Genomic DNA, 26,420 nt, shown 5'->3' with positions numbered 1-26,420 from the left:
TAGATGGCGTACGTGGCAGGCAATTTTTTCAAACAAACACTTAGTTGGGGCTGGGCATTGATTAAAAATGTTCTATATTGTAAGCACTTTTTATACTCTTTTGTGGCAAGACCTGTAATCATTTTCACATCTGCCTGAGACATTAGTGGATGCAGAGATTTGCAGCAGCCTGGCATATGTGTATTTTTTTTTTTCCATTAGTGAGTGTAAATACACATACATTTGCTGGAGTGTATTTGAGTGGTAAACAAGTGCTGATTTGTACCCCTCCACACAGAATGGAAATGTACGTCATTCTGTAAGTAACAAAGTAGTTCATTATGTAATCACATTTAAATAATAATAAAGCCAAACAACAACAACATGACTGTTAAGCATATGTATGTGTAAATGGGGAGGTGGAGATACATGTGTAAATATATGGTACCAGTCAAAAGTTTGGACACACCTCTTCTCATTCAGTGTTTTTTTTTTTTTGTTTTTTTTTCATGATTTTTTACGTTTAATATTAAAGACATTAAAGCCATAGAGGAACACATGCTGATTTGTTTCTTTAAACAGAAAGTGTTAAACAAACCAGAATGTTTTATATACCTTAAATTCTTGTACATATCTACATTTACTGTATTTTACAGACTATAAGGCGCATCAGAAATTAAGGCGCACTATCCATGAACGTCTGTTTTCATACATAAGGCGTACCGGATTATAAGGTGCATTAAGCAACACTAGTAAGGATGCCTACATCGAAGTGAGTAAGGGTGTCGCCATGTTACCTTTCTAATTGGAAAGTGAGTAAAGCGCTTCTGTTTATTTACAGCAAGCTTAGATTTCCACGGATTAGTTTTCAGGATAGTTTCTCCAGCACTAAGTCTGAGTGCAGCAGCATTAGAATTAGCATTAGCTGCTAATTGCAGTGCTAGCAGAACACAAATGCTGCCTGATAGCGCTACACTGAGGAACCCTGAGTGTTCCAATAAACCCAGGGCACTATCAACTAGCAGGTTCGTCCCACATAGCTTGTTTTCACGCGGCAAACGCGCAGACTACAGTCCGATATACTCACCTCTGAATAACGAAAGAGCTAGTGCTGCGGTTAGCGGCTAATGCTAATGCTGCTGCACCCAGCCTACCCAGTGCTGTAGGAGCTTCACTGAAAACTCACCCTTATAACTCTGTACCTCAGCAGAGTGGCTTTACTTCTTCTTAATACTCGACTGGTAGAATTCATACACAAGCTGCATCAGATTATAAGGCGCACTGTCGATTTTTGGTCAAAATAAAGGAATATAATTGTGTCTTAAAGTCCGTAAAATACATTAGCTTTGATTACAGATTTGCACATTAATAAGGTTCATAAGGGAGAGTCACCTGGAATAGTTTTCTCAGCATTTTGAAGGATTTCCTGGAGGTGCTGAACAATAATTGCTTTTTCCTCACACTGTGCTCCAGCTCATCCCAAATCACCTCAAAACACCATCTCAGTTGTCTCATCTCAGGGGTTTTAGGTTTGTGGAGGCCAGAATCTTTTTTGTTTACCACGTATTTCTATGTACGCAGTGCGTGTGTGGCGTGTAGACTGTAGTTTTATTCACACTTGATGATGAACTGAAGTGTTTTCTCCTGTTTGTTTGTTTGTTTTCCCCTCAGGCTCTGTCGGACTCACGACCCACCACGGAAGCCGAGCCACAGGACGACGTTTTCGGTAAACAGCCTTTTTGCACCCTTGGTGGTTTATTTATATATTTGATTGTTTTGTTGTGGAGGAGGTGTTGCTCGTGCAGAAGCAGCCTGACAGATCCTCGACACTGAGAGCTAGAGGAGGAAAGGGGCCGGTAATGGCCGTGTCCTCGGGCGGCGCCTGAAAGCCCGTGCTGCTCTCAGCTCCGAGAACAAAGTGAAGCTAAAGCCTAGCCGGCGTGCGAAAAGCCCTCGCACTTTGCGTCGCCACTTTCAACCCTAAATCTGACAGCCTCTGAGGATGAGAGCGCAGCGTAGAGCAGAGCCTGCAGGGGTTTTATCATTTTTCCCTGTGAAAAAACACATCTGCTCTGGGTAATGCTACTCAATTAGCAGATTAGCTGAGCAACACTCAGCTGCCTGTTTTTATGGGTTACTCTAGTAACTCACTAGTGTTTAAGCAAAACATCAGATCACACCACGTTTCCTTTATTTATTTATTTTAGATTAGCTAAGCTATGTTTGGTGTGTGAAGTTTATTTCTCAGTTTTAGCGGCTAAGCTTTAGCGCTAATGTAGCTAAAATCTTGTTTTGAGATTGTTGCTGCTGCTACCGTTTTAGCTGTGCTACAAAGGTTTGTTTATTTTTACACATATATGAAATACAGAGCTACTGTTTTTTATGCAAAACAAACTTCAGATCATGGATCTGACAATGTCAAAGTTCTATCTATCTGTCTGTCTGTCTGTCTGTCTGTCTATAGATCTATCTATAAATATATCTATTTTAGCCGGTGTGCAAAAAGACCTCACACTTGGTCGCCATTGCTAGCGCTTCTTACCCTGCTGAGACTGGATTTTAGCATTGTGGCTAACTTCTCTAAGCCTTCCAAACCTGTTCCAAAGCTGTTGTGTCTGTTAGTATTGTGCCTCCATCCATCCCGAAGCTTGGCGTTAGAATTGTAAATAACCCCATCCAATCTTGCTAAACCTCAATGCTATTGTATCTGTTAGCATTGAGGTTCCAACCCTGCTGAACTAGCTTCTAGCATTGTGGCTATCCTGGTCCAATCCTGTGGATGCTGTCTACTATATCTGTTAGCACCGTGGCTCTAACCCTGCTGAGCCCGGCTGCTTTCCTTGTTAGTGTTGCGAATCCAACACCCTGCTGAACCGGGCTTCTAGCAACATAGCTATCCTGGTCCAACCCTGTGGATCCTGGAAACTGCATCTGTTAGCATCACTGCTCAAACCCTGCTGAGCCTTTCTGCTAGCATTGTGAATTAACTTTTTACGAACCTTAAAACGTGGCTGTGGTGTCTGTTAGCATTGTGACTCCAACCCTGCCAAGGCTGGATGTTAGAATTGGGACTAACCTCATCTAACCCATTAACGTAAATATGAGCCCGAGCCCGATTTAAACCTGACATTTTTTTTTTGTAAGTATGATGTTAAATGACATTGCAACACTGGCGAAGCATAGACTTATTATTTAATAAACATGTTTATTAAGAACAGCTGCATACGGACAAGTGCAGGAGCTCACGTGCACGTGAGCCCCAGAGCTTTTTAAAACTTTTTTTTTAAACACAGTTTAACATGTGTTACTTTGCTATATTGTGATTATCACACCATAGCATTTATATATAAAATAAAAATAGCATAAAAAAAATAAGCTTACATCACAAACCGTTTTCTTGAGCCCGACCTGACCTGGCCCGAGGGAAGTGGTGGGAAATCTAGGAATCTAAACTTTACTCTTTTAGCGTCACAGCTAACACACTCCCCCCCCCCCCCCCCCCTTCAAAATTTGAACAGCCTTTTGTGTCGTAATATTTGCTTTTACCTAAATGTTTTCTCCTGCACTCTACCATCTTGCATGTGCAGTGCAGTGTAAGCAATCACTGTCTTGTCCTTTGTCTTTTGAAGAGAGCCGAGTTTCTTTAAAAAAAAAACATATTTACGTACAAATTAGTTATTTACTACTATAATAATGTTGAAAATATCAATTTTAGCATCTTCAACAATTCTGCACATTTTAAGGGGAGTTTGTAATGCATTATTTTTACTTTTATTACGGTTTAAGCTCCATTATTGCGTGTGGTTTAATGGGGGAAAAGTGCTAATGTCCCGCATGTTTGATTAGCCATCAGAAGCCTGGGACTGGTCCTCCTGCCTCCCTGGGATTTCTACTGATTTGTTGGCTCACAGTAAACACTGATATCAGATCAGCTGTTTTTAAACACTATTAAAAGCCCATAAGCCGGACGCTAGAGAGCGGGTTCTGAGAAGCTCTATCACGCTGTATCACCCTGTCCGTCTACCGCACCTCAGCGGACCCCTGACCCCACCTGCTTATCGTATTGAAGTGTTGGGAGTTATTACTCACACTGCAGGGCGATGCCCCCGTTTAGGCGCTAAACCCCCGGGCCCGTGTGAGTGGGGCAGCCCCTGCGGAGGGTTAATGGAGGTCACGGTGGTAAGAGTGAGAGTTAAGTGAGTGTGTGCAGTGCAGTGCTGTGACGCTGACGCTGATGCTGGGTTAGGAGTTGGTGTGTAGCTGTGTTCTGTTTGAGTTGTTTGTCTCTGAGTGAGTCAGAGCTGAGCTGAAGGAGCGTCGGGTTAATGCGTGTTCTGCTTTGAGCCGCGCTGATGAGCAAGACGTGTGGGCACAGTAGAGAAACACACACTTTGTTCCGTCGTCTCCGCTGCATCAGGAGAACGTGTTCCTCTTAGAACCGGGTACGCATTTTAAATCAGGGGACGCTTACATTTTAGCCCTTATTACAAAAAACCCTAAAACTCCAAGGACCTCCAAAAGGCTCTTATTAGAGTCTCAAACATGGTAGAGACTGAATAATTGACTGTGGATAGCGAAACAATTGCAATCGATGCAGATTAATTCATAGAAGATACTGTAAGTTCAAAGTGTATGCTGAATAATTTATAGAATGTACAAAAAAAACATATTGGTTCAAAATTCAAAATGATCAATAGCAGATGTTGAATCATTCATAGTGCATACCGAATACTGGAAAGCCAAAATAAAAAATAAACAAAAATAGAAATAGATTTCTTATTCTTATCTCGTTGCAACACTTGTTACTAAGGGTCATTGTCATGCTGCATGATCCATGTTCTCTTGAGATTCAACTCACATGCAGATCCAGTTCTTAAATTGTTCTTTAAAATGTACTGCAATAATTGAGAATTCATTGTTCCATGAATGTTGACAAGACATCCAACAAACAGGCTTGTCATCATGTTTCACAAATGGTATAAGGTTTTAATTCTCGAATGCAGTGTTTCCCTTTCTCCAAAAATAACGCTTCTCATTTCAACCAAAAAAGATGTATTTTGGTCTCTTCCGTCCTCAAAACATTGTTTAAAAATGCTTCTGGTTTGTCCATGTGAGCTTTAGAAAGTATTAATATTTAACATTAGTCAGATGTGAGAGAGGCCTTTAGTTGCTCAGAAGTTACCTTGGGTTCCTTTGTGACTTTACGGGCTGTTAAACACCTTGTTCTTGCCGTGATCTTTATTGGTGGGTTACTCCTGGGGAGAGTAATAATGGTCTTGAGTTTCCTCCATTTGTACACAATCTGTCTGACTGTGAAATGGTGGAGTTCAAACTCTTTAAAGATGGTTTTGTAATATTTTCCAGTCTAATGAGCATCAAAAACTCTTGTTCATGCCATGATACTCTGTAAATAACGTGTTGTGAAGATCTTTCGATAGATACCTGTTCTATAAATGACACAGACTCCGCCCACTTGCAGCTAATTACCATTGCATTGACTATTGCATTGCCATTGCTTTGAGTTCTAAAGATTTGCATACTTTTGCCACTTACAGATATGCAATATTGGATAATGTTCCTCAATAAATGAGCAAGTCTAATATTTTTGTAGCATTTGTTTGATTTGTTTGAACAGTAGATGGCACCACATGATTCTCAACCAACCCCAGTTGCCCTGCTCATTTCCCAGCATACACTGGCTAACTGTTGGTCCATCACCGTGCCCACACCGCTGTAGTGAGGCTGGATGAGAAGCAGCTGATAAGGGGCCGGTAGGAGAGATAGGGCGAGTGAGTGATGGAGCCTGGCTGGGTTTGGACAGTAAACAGTGGCAGACGGCGGGGCTGCTGGACTGGGAGTGCTTTTAAATGACAGTGGAAAAAGCTGCTGTTGCAGTGTCTGAATGGAGGGGAGTTCCATCAATGTTTGTCCAAAGTAAACTTCATTCACAGATAGTTTAGACTGTGGAAACTCCAATATGGGAATTCTGCAGTCTGGTTGCTTTAAATAGGAGTCTGGTTTTCAGAATCTGTTCCAAAGAATCTGTAGTCTGGCCTTTTTTTGCAACTTCAACTTTCCAGAGTCTGATTTGTATTTTATAGAGTCTAGTTATGTTTTTTTTTTGTCCAGTTGAGTTCTTCAGAGTCTGTTGAAGTCATAGAGTCCTCTTTGTTTTTTTGAGTCTGGTTAAATTTCCCAGAGTCTGGTTGAGTTTTCTAGTCCCTGGTTTGGAATTCAAGAGTTCAGTTAAGTTTTTTAGTCCCTGGTTTGAAATTTCAGAGTCCGCGTGAAGGTTTAGTTCTTTAGATTCTGGTCGTATTTAGTAAATCGCTGTTTTGATTTCCCAAGAGTCTGGCTGTGTTTCCCAGTCCCTGGTTTGAAATTCCAGGTTCTGGTTGTATTTTCCAGAATCTGGTTGTTTTCCCAGTCTCTGGTTGTATTTCCTAGTCTCTGGTTGTTTTCCCAGTCTCTGGTTGTATTTCCCAGTCTCTGGTTGTATTTCCTAGTCTCTGGTTGTATTTCCTAGTCTCTGGTTGTATTTCCCAGTCTCTGGTTGTATTTCCCAGTCTCTGGTTGTATTTCCTAGTCTCTGGTTGTATTTCCCAGTCTCTGGTTGTGTTTTCACAGTCTCTGGTTGTATTTCCCAGTCTCTGGTTGTATTTCCCAGTCTCTGGTTGTATTTCCTAGTCTCTGGTTGTTTTCCCAGTCTCTGGGTGTATTTCCCAGTCTCTGGTTGTATTTCCCAGTCTCTGGTTGTATTTCCTAGTCTCTGGTTGTATTTCCCAGTCTCTGGTTGTTTTCCCAGTCTCTGGTTGTATTTCCTAGTCTCTGGTTGTATTTCCCAGTCTCTGGTTGTGTTTTCACAGTCTCTGGTTGTATTTCCCAGTCTATGGTTGTATTTCCCAGTCTATGGTTGTATTTCCCAACATTTCTGCATGTAATCACAAAAAAAATGAATTAATCAATACAAATAGCCAATATTGCTTAGTTTAATTTATTTGAAGGTTTTTTGTTAATTAGGTCAACTAGTGTCAACTAAACTAATGCCAACAATGTAGCCTTCATAACTACAGAGTGAGGAAAATAAGACAGATTAAGAAGTTCTTGAAACATAAACAACTTATTGTATGGAAACTAGGAATTAAAAATGAATTTACAGTAGATTGTCACTGCATTAGACTGCCTACGTACCCGCCCACCTTAATTAAAGATTTGATTGGTTTTGTCTGGGAGTTTGATTGATTGCTGATTGTCCTGCCTCCAGCTGAAATAACTTTGTGCCTGTTGAGTAGCGTTTAGTCAGATTAGGGAGTGGTTTTATGTTGGAAATCTTTTAATTTCCATAAACTTTTAATGAGGTGGTGCTTAAATAACTTACTTTAAAAAGTTTTGAGTCTCTAAAAAAAAAAAAAGCTACTCTCTCTTTCTTTCTTCCTGTGTGTGTGTGTGTGTGTGTGTGTGTGCGTGTGTGTGTGTGTGTGTGTGTGTGTGTGTGTGTGTGTGTGTGTGTGTGTGTGTGTGGATGTGTGTTGTTCAGTCCTTTTCCAGGAGGCACTCTGCTATAATGTGAAAGGATGCCTTTAGGACCAGGATTGGGAAATACTGGTGTTTAGTGTTTGGCTCCTCCTTGTGGTGTTGCTGTGGTTGGGTGGGGATGTAGAGCTTGATGTTTCTGTTTCTGTTGATTTCAGGTGATCTGCACTTTGAATGACTTTGAAACTTTTATTTTACACATCACCAAGTAATAATAATAATGCTTATTTTCTGGGATCCATAGTTGTGTTCATAATTATTTAACCCCCACTGCACTGCAACATTTATTTTTTTATCTTGCTCACAACCAGATAAAATAAGGACTTGTATAACAGACAAATGCAACTTAAATTACAAAAAAAAAATTTTCTAATATACCAATAAATGTCTTTTTTGTGATTTCCTCATTGACAAAACCAGCCTTATTCAACACCTTAAAGATTACCACTCTCAAGAACAGAAGTTTAAATTGGGTGTTTTCAATCAGACGTTGAAAGCATCTATAGATGTGAACAGAAGAGGTAATTGCTCTTCATAAGCAAGGATATTATGGATATAAAAAGATAGCAAAGACATCAAACCTTTTAAAAGACACAACCGTAAGTATAATTCGCAAGTTTAAAGCTAAAGGCACAGTGGAAATGAGGAAGGAGGATGCTAACTGCGACTGCTGTCCGGTACCTTAAACGAAAGGTGGAGAAAAAGCCCCGGCTGACAGCTGAGAAACTGCAACAGGACCTGTCAGAGGAAAATACTCAGGTTTTGGTCCAGAAACCAAGGCGAGATACTGCAAGATAAAGGCCTCCATTCCAAAATTTCCAGGCGCATTCCCTTGCTGTCTCCAAAGCATAAGAAGTGTCTACTCCAGTGTCCGAAAAACCATGTGGGCAAACTACAGAGGTTTTGGGATACTGTACTCTGGAGCGACAACACAAAAATTGAAACTCTTTGGGCCAAAGGCTCAGCAATATGTCTGAAGGAAGAAGAACAAGAAGGTATCATGACTACCAGGAGAGCTTGGGTGGAAATGGCATGCAGTCAGTGACAAAGCTAAAGCTTAGGAGACATTGGACCTTCTAACAGTACAATGATCCCAAGCATTACTTCAATTCTACCATGCCTTGGTTGCAGAAGAAGTGCTAGAAGATTCTGGAGTGGCCGTCGCAATCGCCCAACTTAAATCCCATAGAAAATCTCTGGTGGAACTTGAAGAAGGCAGTTGCAACACGCAATCCCAAGAATGTCAAAGAACTGAAGGTCTTTGCCCACATGAGGACTGGGCTTAGATAATGTACCTGTTGATTGCTGCAAGAAACTTGTGTCAAGCTATGTTTCACATCTGAAGGACGATATTACTGCCAAATGGAGTAGCTCCAGTAGCTTAAACTCTTGAACACTTTTAGATCATATCTGGACCAAATTAAGGGATATTAAAGTGTAATTAATTAGCCTAATATGCAATCAAGCCCCGAAAGTGTTGGCACTCCTGAACTTTTTTCAGAAAATGAAAAAAGCAAAAAGAAAAAAAAGACACATTTGACATAATTGTATGCAAAACTAAAAAAATACACCTGCGAAAATCTCAATGAAAAGCAGCTCATCTGCTCAGTAAGTGTTCGCTCAGTAAACCAGTAATTAAAGCTAACAGTCATACAAAAACGAGCTATTTTTATATCTCTCCTCATGGAAGTCTAGCATTATATATATATATATATATATATTGTTGTTATATTATATAAACTACGGACCACATTCCTCCCAAATTCCAAATTAAAATATTGTCATTTAGAGCATTTTTTTGCAGAAAATGAGAAATGGCTCATTTTCTGCAAAAGAATTTTCAGACTTCTCGCAAAATGCAAAGGAGACAAGTTCATATTCATAACGTTTTAAGTTATGAGTTTAAGTTAAGAGTTCAGAAATCAGCATTTGGTGGAATAATCCTGTTTTTTAATCATAGTTTTCATGAATTTTGGCATGCTCTCCTCCACCAGTCTTACACACTGCTTTTGGATAACTTTGTCACTCCTGGTGCAAAAATACAAGCAGTTCATTTTGGTTTGACGGCTTGTGATCATCCATTTTCCTCTTGATTGTACTCCAGAGGTTTTCAAATTGGTAAAATCAAAGAAACTTGTCATTTTTAAGTGGTCTCTTATTTTCTTTTCAGATCTGTATTTATATTTATAATCAGGTGAGCTGCTGATAGAATGGAACACATCCGCTGGGGTGTTGGCTGGGGCCGTTATAAAGACATCTGGATCTAAACTTTGATCTTAGATATTATTGTTACTTTTTTTTTCTGGATTTCTATTTATTTGCACCTGTGTTTTTTTTTTTTTCAGGCAAAACACTTTTATAACTGAGATAAATTATTCTAAGTGATGTTCTCAGCTGGATAAAACATTTGCACAGTGCTGTAGATGTTGTAGAATGAGCCTAAACCTGGTAAAGAAGCTGTGAACAGTGCAGTAGTACAGTGAGCGTACTGTATAATATGTGTATTGTGTATAGTGTAAGACCGTGTAAGCAGTGTTTATATTGTGAATGGCTGATGCTAATAGAAGCATTATAATAGAACAGTTGGTGTGATTCTGCCCTGCAGAGGAGAGACAATACACCCCATGCCCTGACCCTCACCCCTTGCAGCAGTGGGAGAACCACGCTGTACCTGCAGTACGTGATATCAGTTCTGCCCTTTATCTCTGAGAGACGCTGTTTTCCACACTGATCAGCAGTGTGAGCGGACTCGGCTTCTTCATTAAAAAGCTCCAGCCTCCACTGGCTTTCTGAGTGGCTGGGTTAGAGCTTGCATGCTAAAACGCACACATAATCAATAACTTTACTGTTATTCTAGTCATAAAGTTACTTTATTTCAGTAATTCAGCTTAAAATGTGAAACTAGTGCTGGGTGGTGTACCGGTTCATTCTTTTTTTTTTTTTTTTTTTACTGTAAAATATTTTATTAATTTAAGAATTATATATATATATATATATTAAGAATATATGAAAGCAACAAAATAATTGATACAGTTTTACTTAGTATAAAAAGAACAGTTGCAAACATTCAGCACAAGCAAAAAGGTCTGTACACATTTCTTTTTTTGTAAGCAAAATAAATAATGTACAAAAGAAATAATCAAAAGTAATTATTGTATTGTAAGTAAACTAAAGTGCAGAATATTACAGTGAATGTATATAAACTCCAGACATAAACCATTATAAACAAAATACACTTAACCTTTTAACATCATCACCAAGAAAAAAAAAAACAATGGAATATTTTTATGTTTGTATTTTTATGTTTTTTAAATATACTAGCCTTTAAACTTTTTTTTTGTGAACAATATTTTTTATTTTATACCGGTTCATTCTTTATATTGCAGGGTGAACTTGAACCGGTATGCATTTCTCTCATACCGCCACATCGCTAGAGGGCGCTGCGGAGCGCAGTACGGAAACAGAACAGTCAAAGAAGAAGAGAGTTAAACGCTGGTCTAGTGCTGTGCTTCAGAGAAATCTGAACACCTCCTGCTGCCGTTTCTACTGTATGAGTGTTTTTATCCCAGTAAAACAGAGCAGTAACTACAGTCCTTTTAAATGTATTGATACTGAAGCTTGAAGGATGATTTGAATGTATTTGTTAACTGGAGAAAGAAGGGAAATGAAACTGATTTAAATACTGTAATGCCTCTAATGGCTTCAGGAATAACATATAGTAAATTTATATTAAAATTGTTGTGCAATAGAACTTCTAAGAAATATCTCATATAGCTTGAATACTTAAACATTTTAGTTTTGTTTATAGTGTGGAACATTAAACACTAATTTATTAAAATCTTTAGTTTTATAAAGGGAGCCGTATTAAATTTGTTAGCGTATCTATTTTTAAAGGTCTATTGTTTACATTCTTTAGCTGTTTTTCTGATGATGAAGTCTGATTTTTTCATATATTGTGTACATTTTGTGGGACAAAGGAAACCCAATACTAATCAAAGCCTTAAGTTAAAGCCTTAGTGTTTTATATTGTATGAACTCCTAACAGTACAGTAACTCATAAACCTACATTAAAGCCCAGTCATGCAAAAAATAATAAAAACTGTCAGAATCTTGAAAAATACTGTGATTTGCATTTTAGGCCATACCGCCCAGCCTTATGTGATTTTTTTTTTTTTCGTATCTTCCGCAATATAAGCATTATTTTTAAAGTAAAACGAGTGCTGGATGTTAATCTACACAAATTTATCTCCTAAAAACTGTTTATTTGAGTAAAGAGATTCCGTTTGTCTACAGTAAGCTTAGATTTCCAGATTTCCACTAAGGCTAGCCCGACAGTGCTATACTGAGGAACCCTGAGTGTTCTTAAAACTTTATGAATATGAACTTGTTTTCTTTGCATTATTTGAGGTTTGAAAGTTCTGCATATCTTTTTGGTTATTTCAGCCATTTCTCATTTCCTGCAAATAAATGCTCTAAATGACAATATTTTTATTTGGAATTTGGCAGAAATGTTGTCCATAGTTTATAGAATAAAACAAAATGTTCATTTTACTCAAATATACAGTACAGGTCACACGTTTGGACAGACCTTCTCTTTTTCAATGTGTTTTCTTTATTTTCATGACTATTTACGCTGTAGATTCTCACTGAAGACATCAAAACTATGAATGAACACGTGGAGTTTTATCTACTTAACAAAAAAAGGTGAAATAACTGAAAACATGTTTTATATTCTAGTTTCTTCAAAATAGCCACCCTTTGCTCTGATTACTGCTTTGCACACTCTTGGCATCATTCTCTCAATGAGCTTCAAGAGGTGGTCACCTGAAATGGTTTTCCAACAGTCTTGAAGGAAGGAGTTCCCAGAGGTGTTTATTAGAACTTGTTGCTCCTTTGCCTTCTTCACTCTGTGGTCCAGCTCACTCCAAACCATCTGGATTGGGTTCAGGTCAGGTGACCGTGGAGGACAGCTCATCTTTTTTAACTCCATGTGTTCATTCATAATTTTGATGCCTTCAGTGAGAATCTACAATGTAAATAGCCATGAAAATAAAGAAAACGCATTGAATGAAAAGGTGTGTCCAATACATTTGGCCTGTACTGTATACCTATAAATAGTAAAATCAGAGAAAGTGATTCAGGAACTAAAGTGTTCTCTTATTTTTTTCTAGAAATTAAACTGTATGTAAACTATAAGATGCTGTCAGTGGGTGATTGTAACACTGGGTTTAACACTCCAGAGTTTTTAACCTCCTTCATGGGCTACATTTCTGACCAGTAGCCTGAACTCTATGGATCAGCGCTTACACACACTCTCAGCTCCACAGACAGCAGTGTGTTCTCCACAGAGAGCGCCTCAGACTGTGTGTGTAAGGCTGGTTCTAGCTGGTACAGGCTGTTTTATAGCCTCCCTACTGTAAAGCCTTCATTGTTGATGTAAACTTGTCCATCACTGTGGCTGTGTTCTCCTCCCTCACACTATTGTTCTCTCTCTCTCCCGCTTTCACTCCCTCTCTCTCTCACTCTCTCATTCTCTCTCTCTGCTCGTACTGTATTAGTTTTTATTGCTTCTATATTTCTGATTTACTCTGATTTGTACTGTGTAAACGTGTGACTCTGCAGTGTAACTCAGTGTAAAGTGTAAGTGTGTCCTTATTACTTATTACCTTATTACCCAGATTTGATCCAAGTATAAGAGATTCTGCTACCTTTTCGGAACTACGTATCTTCAATATTATTTTGCGAATTTCATTTCACAGTGGTGCTTGAAAGTTTGTGAACCCTTTAGAATGTTTTGAGGAACGTTCCTACATAAATTTGACCTAACATTTCCTCAGACGTCTCAAATCCTAGAAGTAAATAAGGAAGCCAAATCATACAAACAAGATGAAATATTAGACTTAGGGGCTAAAGTATATATTTGCTGTCCAATGGAAAACAAGCATCTAATTTTTCTTATTTGTTTGATTTGTTGATTTAGAGTTGTCCATATACATGACTGCCGTGCAAAATTAATGCGTATGGATTGTTTCTATTATTAAAATATTTGACCAATTAGTATCATTACCTGGATTCAGCTTAGTGACAATATATTGTCCCAAGATTAAAGTGATAGGTGTGTGTGTGTTACTAAGGGCACACACACACACACATGCACGCACACACTCCAGAATGGGATCCAGCTTGTGTCATGGACTCATTCATTGTAGACTGTGTCTATATATAAATTGTGTGTGTGCACGTGTGTGTTTGTGTGTGAGAGAGTGTGTAAGAGTGTGAGGTTACTGAATCTTTGGGCTCACGTCACAACTCTGGCCATCTGGCCGGACAATTGGAGTGTGTGTGTGTGTGTGTGTGTGTGTGTGTGTGTGTGTGTAGGTTGGCTACCAGTTCTGGTCTCATCACTCTGCATTAGCTCGCATGCACTCAAGTGCACACACACACACACAGTAGGCAGGTCTGTGGTACAGTTTCTCATCTTGTGGTACAGATTGTGATACAGTATTCGTACTTCTACTGTGCTATGGTCTCTTTTGTCTTGTAATTGAGTTTTTTTATATGTTGGTTGATACAGTAACTATACATTTTCTCCACTTTTTAATGGTTTTAATGCTGTTGTAGTTGAGTTAGATGGCAATATATTATACCTACTTTAACTATGCTACAGTGTCTGGGCTTTTAATTGAGTTAGATTTTGATACAGTACTCATAATTTTACTGTAGATCAATTTGTGCTATTTTAGTTGAGTTAGATTACAATACGTTACCCATACTTTCATTATAAAGCAGTTTGTGCTATTTTAGTTGAGTTAGATTACAATACGTTACCCATACTTTCATTATAAAGCAGTTTGTGCTATTTTAGTTGAGTTAGATTACAATACGTTACCCATACTTTCATTATAAAGCAGTTTGTGCTATTTTAGTTGAGTAAGTTTGCAATACACAAACACATACTTTCACTATACTATAGTGTCTGTGCTTTTAATTAAGTTAGATTGTGATACATACTCATAATTTTACTATAAAGCAGGTTGTGCTTTTTTAGTTTATTTAAATGGAAATTCATTACCCATACTTTCATTATAAAGCAATTTGCGCTATTGTAATTGAGTTAGATTGCAATACTTTACCCATACTTTTACTATACTATAGCGTCTGTGCTTTTAATTAAGTTAGATTGTGATACATACTCATATTTTCACTATAGAGCAGGTTGTGCTATTTTAGTTGAGTTAGTTTGCAATACATTATAAATACTTTCATTATAGAGCAATTTGCGCTATTTTAGTTGAGTTATGAATGGTCTCTCTTCTCTTGTAATTAAGTTAGTTCATCCATAACCATATTTGCTCTGTTGTAGAGTTTCTCCTTATTTTGTTGATTTTTCATACTTTAGTTTAGAGTTATAGTTACATAGTTAGACTTTAGATTTACATAATTATTCAATGATTTGTGATACAATACTCACTTTCACTATATTATATTTTCTTCGATCATTTAATTGTGTTAGATTGTAATTCAGCACCCATATTTTTACTGTAGTGCTGTTTCTGGTATTTTAATGTCGTCTGCTTATATTGTAGTACTCGTAATTTCACTACAGTACAGCTTATGCCCCTTTACTTGGGTTAGATTATGATGCAGTTCCCATAAATGTGTTCTAGTATAATTAGTATAGTTTCTGCTATTTTGAGAAATTTTCATCTTCGTTGTATGTCCACTGTGAATCCGGAAATCACAATGTAGGATTTTTTAAATAATTTATTTGTGTGTTACTGCTGCAAATAAGAGTTTGAACACCTGTGAAAATTTATGTTAATATTTGGTACAGTGGCCTTTGTTTGCAATTAGAGAGGTCAAACATTTCCTGTAGTTTTTCACCAGGTTTGCACAAACTGCAGCAGGGATTTTGGCCCATTCCTTCACACAGATCTTCTCCAGATTAGCTCCTCCAGGTTTTCTGCAGGGTTCTGCTCTGGAGACTGCCTAGGCCACTCCAGAACCCTGATATGTTTCTTACGGAGCCACTCCCTGGTTATCCTTGCTGTGTGCTTTGGGTCATTGTCATGTTGGAAGGCCCAGCCACGACCCATCTTCAATGCTCTAACTGAGGAAAGGAGGTTGTTCCAAAAAATCTCACAATACATGTCCCCGGTCATCCTCTGCTTAATACAGTGCAGTCGTCCTGTGCAGAAAAACACCCCCAAAGCATGACGCTTGTTTTGGGGATAGTACTCCTCATTCTATGTTTTTCAAACACGGCGAGTGGAATTTTGACCAAAAAGTTCTATTTTGATCTCCTCTGACCACAGAACTGAACACAGAACTCCTCTGGATCTTCCAAATGATCTTGGGCAAAATAAATTGAGTTAGATTGTGATACAGTATCCATATTTTCACTATAGTGCAGTTTATCCTCTTTTCTGAGTTAGCTTTTGATTCAGTAACTATTAAGATTGTGACACAGTACCAGTATTTTCACTACAGTAGAGTTTCTGCTCTTTTAATTGAGTTAAGAGTGTGATGCCATATTTCACTACAATAGCGTTTCTGCTCTTTTAATTGAGTTAAGAGTGTGATGCAATAATCAGTAGCCATATTTCACTACAGTAGAGTTTCTGCTCTTATAATGGAGTTAAGAGTGTGATGCAAAACTCAGTACCCATATTTTCACTGCACTAGAGTTTCTGCTTTTTAAATTGAGTTAGAATGTGACACATGACCCATATTCGCTCTTTTAATTGAGTTAGATTGTGAGACAGTACCTATATTTTTTACTGCAGTAGAGTTTCTGCTTTTTTAATTGAGTTAATCTAATTAGAACTATCACTGCTCTCTCAGAGTGTGATTGTATGTTCTGTAAGCGCGCTGGCTGAGCCTGAGCTTGATCTGGAGCAGTGTTGGGTACGGCTGGAGCACACAGAGGTCAGCAGGGGGCTGTGTTGTGAATGCAGGCCGAGGGCAGATGAACAGAGAGGAACTGTGTGCTGAGATGTGGGAGATGCAGAAGGCTTCACCCAGGTGGGAGGCCGGGGGGGGGCTGCACATGCCTGCAGGGCATTTAGAGACATGCCTGTAATGCCTACTGCCCACAGGCTGCAGAACTGACCGGCATTGTTAGCGCAGGGGGTGAGCGAGAGCGCGCGAAAGAGCGAGAGAGAGTGTGAAGTGTCGAGAGGCTGAAGCCTACACTCTGAATTCCTTCCCCGTTGTTCCTGCGCTGCCGTGGGCTTCTCTCACATAGCTACACTTTTCAACTTCCTCTCCGTCCTCCGTCTGATTGATGGAGAGAGGCTTATAAGATACTCTGTTACTGTATGGATTCTGACAGCCTCTCTCTCTCTCTCTCTCTCTAATTGATTTAGATTCAGGTCGCTTTATTGACTCAAACAATAATTACAAACTTAAGACAACACGATGAAATGTAATTTATTTTCGTTGTCAATAAACGAATATAAACACTCCTCATATAACTGACACTATCTCGTACACCAAATATACAAATGTCATTTTTCAGGAGCGCGATTGCGGCCATGATCAGTCGCGTCACTCAAGCCTACTGATTGCAAATATGCCTTGAATTAATGTTGTGTCTGAAGTGTTTATTATATTTGCTTTGGCTTTTATTTTTTACATTTTATTTATTTATTTAATTTATTTTTATTTAAACGTTTAGTCTCCAGCCATCTTCAGACAGCCTGTAACTGGTTTAGTTTAGTTTAGTTTAGTTTAGTTTTTACATATAATTTATTTTATTTATTTTGTATTTTTGTATTTTTTTTTTATTTTTCTACTTGAATGTTTTAACCTTTAAGCATTTTTATTTATTTTATTAATTTGATTTTTTATTTGTTTTATTGCTGGTTTTACTTTTGGCCTTTTACCTTTTTATTTAATTTATTAAGTCCTTTAATTTTAGTTATGCTTTTTTAACTTATTTTAACTTACTTTTTTATTATTATTTGTTATTTTCGTCCTCCAATTTTTCAATTTTGTTTATTTTATTATTCTAATTATTTATCTCTTTTTTTATTGCTTTACATTTTAGCCTGTCTGAATTATTTAAGTTTTTTATTAATTAAACCTTTAATTGTTTGCTTGTTTTTATAATTTAAACTTATTTTTCAGTGATTGGTTGATCGAATAATTACCGTATTTTTCAGACTATAAGGCGCGCTTAAATCTCTTCATTTTCGCTAAAATCGACAGTGCGCCTTCTAATCCGGTGCACCTTATATATAAATTCTGGTTGTCCTTAGTGGTACACGGCACTCTGTTGTGCTGAATTCATCACCACTGCCAGGAAAAGCACCCCCACTCAGGAGCGTGCACTGTGTTGCTTTAACCGAAAGCTGAGATAATCCGCTGACATTAGTTTGTGTATTTTGACCAAATAAACTAAAAAAGAAACAGGTCACTTGCATCCCCTAAGCTGAGGCTCCTGACTATGTTAGCCTGCTGTGCCAAAATCAGCACCCCTGCCATGAAAAGCACCCTCTCTTAAGAGAGGGCGCAGGTGACTCGATTCTTCTTTAATATCTCTTACAAGTCAGCGTAACTTAGACCATCATTTTGGGTATTTCCATTTGTGGCACATATTTCTAAGACGGTACGTGCGCGCTCCCGAGAGTGGGTGCTTTTCCTGGTGGGGGTGCTGAATTTGGCACAACAGGCTATCAGCCTTGCAGAGTAATACTTGCTGTTCTTCAACATAAAATATCATGGTGTGTAGGCACATTAATGCACCTTATAATCCAGTGCACCTTGCATGAAAAAAGACTGAAAATAGACAGTGTGCTGATAGTGCACCTTATAATCCAGTGTGCCTTATAGTTAAAAAAATATGGTAATTGCAGACAGTATAAAGCGAAGATATTTTATGTTCTCAAACAGCAAGTGCATGAGAAAATAACAGTCATTCAGTAGTAGCTAATAAAGCACATGGGTAAGTGGTTAATTTGGCAAAACTTTCGAAAATGGGACTTAAAACCAAACATATTAACCGTGTCCAGAAGTGGATTGTCTTTTCTGTGCTCCAAAGCATCTGGGATAGACCATCACACAGTGGTAACGTATTCTAGTAAGAGGAATCAAAAGTGGACACCATGTTCTTCAGACCAAAGATAGCAAGGACTATTCGAACTGTCCAAAAGGCAGTCCCAGGGTCTGTAAACCTCCATGATGGTAGCATTAATGCGGAACAGTACATTTCTTAGAGCAGCATGTTGAGCCGTATTTAAGCGATCTGTAGCACACTGGTCAATTGTGGCTTGTGCAGATGTGTAAGATGTGGCTTGTGTGCATTGTGGAATATGGAGCTACTCTTGCGTTTCTTTTTCCGTTAAAACTCCCAGTTAAAGTCAGTAACTCAGAACATAACAATATTCTAGGGGGCTCCGAGTGGTCACGCTCTCTAAAGTACTGCCACTATGATCGGGAGATTGCTGGTTCCAATCCCGATCATACAGCTTGCCATCAGCTGCCGGAGCCCTGAGAGAGCACAATTGGCCTTGCTCTCTCAAGGTCGGTAGATTGGCTTTTTCTCCTCATCATTCCAAAGGGTGATGTTAATCAGCACAAGGCATCTGTAAGCTGATGTATCAGAACCGAGTCGCTGCGCTTTCCTCCGAGCGCGCTGTGATGCTACTCGGCTACAATTCTGCATCAGCAGCAGTTGGAAACGGGGCAGTGACTGACTTATTTTAAACAGCATTTAAATAAATAAAATCTTATATCTTATATAAGACTTACAAAGTCTTTTACCTTTTTTAATAATGTAAAATATAATTTAAATTATCGACAAAAAATACAGAAACGATATGCATGAGAGATGTTTTTATCAATATTGCACTCCCCTAAGTTGCTTGTGCAGAAAAACAGCCTGAAACAGCCTGAGTTCAGACAGCAGGGAAACAGAAGTCTGATTCAGCCAGTGGCCATCAGCAGCTTTTCAGAAAGTATTGATCTGAAGTTCAGAGACAGAGACACTTAAAGTGAAGACGGAGCAGATTGGTTTTTAGTGGAATTGATTGATTTTCAGTTTTTAAGAGGTTTTCTTTCATCTTATCTAAAAAATAAAAAATGAAGCAAATTGAAAATTTGTATAAATGTTTGCAATTACATTTTACATTTAGCAATAACAAAAACATAATTGAAAGTTGGAAAAATATTAAGGGCACATCTTTTATAATCATAATTATACCACAGTTAGTTCTGACCCTGCAATGTGATTGGCTGAGATGCATTCTGCGAATGCCGTTATCAGCCGGTAATGCACTTTGACCAAAGCTCTCCATGTATTACTCCGCCACATACAGTTAACCTAGCAACGATGCAGCGCTTACAAGCCAAACAGAGCAGCAATGGAACTGTTTTAACTCTTGCCGTTTTTATTACCAAACAGTATTTTGGTATTTACTCATCCTCTTTAACTCTTTAAAATCTTTTAATAAACAGTAAAAATGGACTGTGGTATAAACTTTTACTTAAGCAATAATACACTCGAGGTTTGTGCTATAACGTGTAATATTGGCATGCGGTGCTGATCTACGACCGCAGCACACCAGTGCCAATATTACATGTTATAGCACGAACCTCGAGTGTATTATTGCTAAAAATAAAAGTACAGTGTGTACCGGTTACTTAAATCGTCGGATTGCAGCAAATCTCTTTCCAATTCAAGATCCTTTTAGTACACCAGCAGATGACATGTCTCTCCAAACCATCACTGATCATCAGTATAGTTTAAAAGCATTTCATTTGTAAATTAAGGGAGCAGAGTCTGGAGGAAGAGTGGAGAGACACACAGTTCAGGTCTGCTTGAGGTCTAGTGTGAAGTTTCCACCAATCAGTGATGGTTTGGAGAGACATGTCATCTGCTGGTGTTGATCCACTGTGTTATATCAAGTTTAAAATCTTAAAGCACTTCATGCTTCCCTCTGCTGACAACTTTTATGGAGATGTGGATTTCATTTTCCAGCAGGACTTGGCACACCGCCCACACTGCCAAAACTACCAATGGGTCTTATATAATATTCTAATTTTCTGAGACACTGATTTTGGACTGTGAGCCATAATCATTGCTCATAAATCTGTGTGTAAAACATTTATAGAAAATACAAGGAAATATAAAGTAACTTGTCAATGATATTCTAGTTTTTTGAGATGCACTAGTACAGTTCCAGATATTGCTCCGCTGTAAAATAGTTCCACACACTTTTATTTACCTTGTGAGAACTCCCCTTCTTAGTCTCTCAGTACCTTGAAGACACCAGATGGCGCTCTGAACACTGTGATTAGTTTTAGAACTGGATTGGGATTAAAATATAGCTGATAACCTATCCATTAAAATACTTATTGATCAGATTGGAAAAGCTGAAATTGAGATACAACAGTATGGACAGGCATGCTTTTTTTTTTTTTTTTGCCTGTATTGCAAAGCAATTTCTTGAGCCATGTTTGACAGACAGAGCAGTCGTTCAGCTTCCTTCTTCTCTTGAATAAAAAAAGCCGATGCAGACCATAATGCCTCAGGGCTCCTCTGGCCTTGTGACAGTTTCATCATTTTTAAACAAAGTTGTAAATATTGAAACCTCCAGAGAAATATGGCTCTGTTTTATATTCCTGTATCAGCCATTCAGTGCTGTTTTATTTTGTCTGTAGCTCAATTATAGCTAGACTTTTATTTAAAAAAAAAAAAAATATATATATATATATCAAAACACATTTTTCAAATCTCTAGGCTCGTGCCTAGTTATTAGATTTTGCTGATTCAGCTCCAAATTAATTTCTTCTACAGAACAAAGGCCATCCATATGCACACCATTTAAAACCTACTCCGTCATCAACTGTCTGAACGTGAATGTAATAACAGATATGACATTTTCAATAATCAGCGTGACCAAGATAAATCACAGCAACACAGGCTTTCCTTATGTTCTATTATTTAAATATCGCTGCCATCTGTCATATCAGTCAGTGTAAGAATACTCAAGGAGCCTCACACTGTGCAGTTGATGCTCATATCCCTCTAAAGCAGATCTGTGAAACTCGTCGAGGGTGCTGGACTGATTTTTTATTGGAAAATTCATCCCTGTGCTTCTATTAAACATCCTCTCTATTTTAACTACCATATTTATTTGTCGCACTTTAAGGTGCACCGTATTATAAGGTGCATTTTATGCGGCACTTGTAAGGAACAGTGGTTTCACCATGTTTTTTTTTTATTTAGCAGGTCTCACTGTAGGATGGTGAGACATCTAGCAAAGCTAAGCTAGACATTAGAGCAATGTCTGAACTCTTGCTTATGCACCTGCCTAATTTAGTTTGAAGAATTATTGCACACTTTCTGTAAATCCTATAAACTTCATTTCACTTCTCAAATATCACTGTGTTCTTCTGATATATGATATATTTAACTGATTTTAAATTGCTGATCCAAACAACCAATGATTTATAAATGTAAATCATGACAATTATCAGGGTAGTGCTGTGCGATATGACGATAAATATCGTGGGGACGATAGAAAAGTGTTTATCGTGCCTTACCTTCTATCCCTATCAATAGTAATGTTATCAATTACTGATGCACATCTGTGTGTTCACTATTTCGTTTTGCTCTTTTAGAATTCGTTAGATTATATTTCTTTTAGCATTTTGAGCTTAGTTGGTTTAGTTTCCTATTTTATATCTATTTTTCTGTTTTTATTAAATGTTGTTATTAGCTTATTAGCGTTCAGGCTTGGGTTCAGGCTCGGGTTCAGGCAGAAAATCTAAACTGTAGTATGCAGAAATGCATTATTACTGTTATTCATTTTCCATTCTTTTAAATAGCAGGATACTTTGACTTTTATTTCTTTGCCCGGACCCGACCCGAAATTTCCCATCACTTTTCTAGGGCTCCAAGAAATAGTCTGTGATGTAGTCATCTGTTTTTTAATACTATTTTTATTTTATATAAAGCTATGGTATGATAATCACCATATAGCTAAGTAACCGAGTATTATTGTTAACGAAAACAAACGAAATAACGAAAACTGAAAGTGAAAGTTCTCCTTAACTGAAACTAATAAAAACGGTAATTAAAAGAAAAAATAAAACAAACTAAAATTACAGATTGAATACCCTCATTTTCGTGTTTGTTAATTTATTTATAAATAAATATAATAAGTAAGTAAGCAATGATATTATTTTGTCATATTTTTCGAGGAGTAACTGAAAACATATTCAAATGTGGTATATCGTGATATATATTGTTATCGTGATATAAAAAATTCCATATCGTGATAAATGATTTGTCCCATATCGCCCAGCACTATATCAGGGGTGCCCAAACTTTCTCATACCACTGTATCATGATATCATCGTTATCATGGGCAGTGTATTGTGATAATATCATATCGTGAGATTTCCTGTGATTTCCATTTCAAATGTTCTTTTTTACCATTTAAGAGAAATCCCAGACTTTCACATGCTTTGATTTATTAAGTTTTTAATAAGGTTTCAATTTGGTTTCTTACACTGTCTGAACTCCGTTATTTGTTAACATGCACTTGAGTATGAAGCAGATCTAAAAACAGCAGCAGCATCTAGAATTCTAGTCTATTTGTACAGATATTAGTGTGCTTAACACCACATGAGTCCTGTCTGATAGACTATCTGTGCTGCGAGAGATTACTGTAGAAATCAGATCTTTAGTTAGAGGTGTTTGTCCTCTGTGGGCTCCGTGAGGTCACCTGTCTGCTGGCTGTGAGCTCTGAGAGAGTAAGGTGGGTGTGTAAGTGGGTGACTGCACGCTGCCCGGGACCTTCATTTTAATCGGTTCCGCTCTGCTGACCAGCCTTAATTAGACTAAAATGAATTAGAAAAATACACAATCAGATCCTCAAATCAGTTTTATATGCATATATGCATATGAATAGCCTGTCCGGTAGCAGCGTGGATGAACTTTAAACTATTTCAATACAATATAATCAAGAGGAAGATGGATAATCACAACCGTCGAACCAAACTGAACTGCTTGAAGTTTTGCACCAGGAGTGCAGGTATAAAGTTATCCAAAAGGAGTGTGTAAGACTGGTGGAGGAGAACATGCCAAGATGCATCAAAACTGTGATTAAAAACCAACCAGGGTTATTCTGCCAAATATTGATTTCTGAACTTGTAAAACTTTATGAATATGAACTTGTTTTCCTTTGCGTTATTTGAGGTCTGAAAGCTCTGCATCTTTTTTTGTTATTTCAGCCATTTCTCATTTTCTGCAAATACATAAATATATATTTGGAATTTGAAAGAAAATTGTTGTCTGTAGTTTATAGAATAAAACAACAATGTTCATTTTACTCAAAAATATATCTATAAGTAGCAAAATCAGAGAACATAATTCAGAAACTGAAGTAGTCTCTTAATTTTTTCCAAAGATGTATTTAAAGGCCCCTTGAGGATTATAATGTATAACATATTTAGGATGAACCATCAAAAATTAAGGAAACATGCTTAAAATTTAAAAGCAAACCGACAGCTCTCGTCAGTAGAGCTTGAGTCAGTATTTTCCTATTTGAACTGTGCAATAAATCATGAAAATCTGTGTGCCTCCAAGACCCATTTCCACACTGAGGCTTGCCAGGTATAGAACACAACAGCTTACAAACTGTCTACCGCAGCCATGGAAACGGGAAAGCTGGCTATTAAACAAATGAGACAAAAGTATAATAGTTGGTCTTTTATTTATTAAGGAAATGTGCATGCACCATCGTTGTTCAGTTTTCCTCTTTAGGGTGGTGTCATGAACATTATTGTTGGCCAATGTGGGAGAGGCCTTCAGTTGCTTAGAAGTTACCGTTTATCTACTTTTAAAACTACTATAGAACATTCTAAAGGGTTCACAAACTTTCAAGCACCACTGTAAAATCGGGTCAGTGACATAATTTTTTTGTTGTGGTTACAAATTAACACTTCAGCACGAAATTCAATCAATACATTTTTATATTTTATTATCAATCAACAATGTTGATTATGGTGACTACTCTTTGCAGCACTAGCAGTATGATTTGGTTTAGTGGTGTAAAATACTTGGGATGGAATGTGTCATCTAGTACAAACTTAGTACTAGAATTCCCATAGTGTTGCTAGAGAACAATAGCATTATTGCAGAGGTGGGTGGGTCTTTTCTCATCTTCTCATCTACCCATGCTCCCATAATTACTTTAGTATTACTACTGCCTCGTTTAGCTGGTACTTTGTGTTCTTCAGAGTAGATTGAGGACGTTCATGAATAGGTTTGTTTGTTGTTTTGAGTTATTGTGTGACAGAAACTGCTGAGAGTTAGCGTTAGCGTCAGTCAGTCAGTAGGTCTGAATTTTGTCTGGGATAATCCCAGATTAGCTTCAAGCTTCAGTATAAATATGAAAGGCTCTTGGCTGAGCGTGGTTGGAGCCACACCCGGCCTGCCGTGTTCACCACATCAGATAAGTGGCACCATGGAAGGAGTTGAAAATCCATACTTAGAAGAGTTATTCCGGCCACACTGGGCTCTTTGTTGGGCTGCAGGCGAGACAATGGGCCACTGTTAGGAAAATATTAGCATGCAGATTCTCCGGTGTTTTGCTGCACCATTCCTCGAGGGACACTGCCGCATTGTTCGGCTGGATGCGGCTGTGACACCGAGAGCAAACCCAGTGGCCTTGGTGGTGGACGAGTTGAGTCCGATGTGCTAAAGGTACCAGCAGTGATGCTAAACTGGTGACGTTGGAGATTAGCATTACTAGACTTGCGTTACTTGATGATTAGCCTGTTATAATCGTGCTGAAACATGATGATGATTTAGATTTATGATGCTGTCTAATTAACCACCAAGAACACCACAGTGAACCACCAAGCAACACTCTATAACAATATACAGGGGTTGGACAATGAAACTGGAACACCTGTCATTTTAGTGTGGGAGGATTCATGGCTAAATTGGAGCAGCCTGGTGGTCAATCTTCATTAATTGCACATTGCACCAGTAAGAGCAGAGTGTGAAGGTTCAGTTAGCAGATTAAGAGCACAGTTTTTTTCTCTAAATATTGCAATGCACACAACATTATGGGTGACATATCAGAGTTCAAAAGAGGACAAATTGTTGGTGCACGTCTTGCTGACGCATCTGTGACCAAGGCAGCAAGTCTTTGTGATGTATCAAGAGCCACGGTATCCAGGGTAATGTCAGCATACCACCAAGAAGAACAAACCACATCCAACAGGATTAACTGTGGACGCTGTAAGAGGAAGCTGCCTGAAAGGGATGTTCGGGTGCTAACCCGGATTGTATCCAAAAAATTCAATGCATTTAATGTGCACCTCGACTCTCCTGTTTCCACCAGAGCTGTCTGTCGGGACAATTCATTATTGTGGTCTAAAACCAGGTGTTTCAGTTTCATTGTCAAACCCCTGTACATTTCAACAAATACTGCACAGCAACCTTATTGAGTTTGGGATTCCAAAATTCCCAAACCACATCTGTTCAGTCTGTTGAGTCTTAAATTTTTAGGGTTTTTCCAGACTTGCAGATACTTGCAGGTACATGGCCTTAATGGCAACATCATTGAGAAGGTCCACAGGGCTGTAGGGCTCTCTATCTCCATATTCTACTTCAGAGGGAAGTCAAGAGGGATAATGCGGACTTTCCAGAGAGTAATGGAAGGTACCCCAAACTCGGCACGTTGACATCGTTGACTTCTTTCAAGAGAAGATTTCTGCTTCACCAAGCAAGCCTGTCAATGTCAATGTCTTATCTATGATGCTGTCTATTGATCTTTCCCTCTGTCTGTCTCTCCGTCTGCTGGCCTTTTCATAGATAGTTAGGACAGTCCTGAATTATGGGGGTCACAGTGTCCCCTCAGCACTTTAGCTTCTCAGCCCTGTGT

The 26,420-nt window shown here is 38.2% G+C and overlaps 1 protein-coding gene across 1 annotated transcript in view; it reads left to right on the top strand.

Moving 5' to 3' along the window:
• The window catches only part of LOC125801092 (myelin basic protein-like), a 66,955-nt gene that overhangs the window by 39,953 nt on the left and 582 nt on the right, over nt 1–26,420 (top strand). Inside the window, exon 3 of the mRNA XM_049476870.1 lies at nt 1,651–1,705. Coding sequence (XP_049332827.1) covers nt 1,651–1,705 — 55 coding nt within the window. The remainder of the gene's footprint in view (nt 1–1,650; nt 1,706–26,420) is intronic.

Source organism: Astyanax mexicanus, chromosome 4, assembly GCF_023375975.1.
Source record: "Astyanax mexicanus isolate ESR-SI-001 chromosome 4, AstMex3_surface, whole genome shotgun sequence".
Lineage (NCBI taxonomy): Eukaryota > Metazoa > Chordata > Actinopteri > Characiformes > Acestrorhamphidae > Astyanax > Astyanax mexicanus.
The sequence above is the reverse complement of the archived record's forward strand: the minus strand, read 5'-3'. Positions and strand labels throughout refer to the sequence as shown.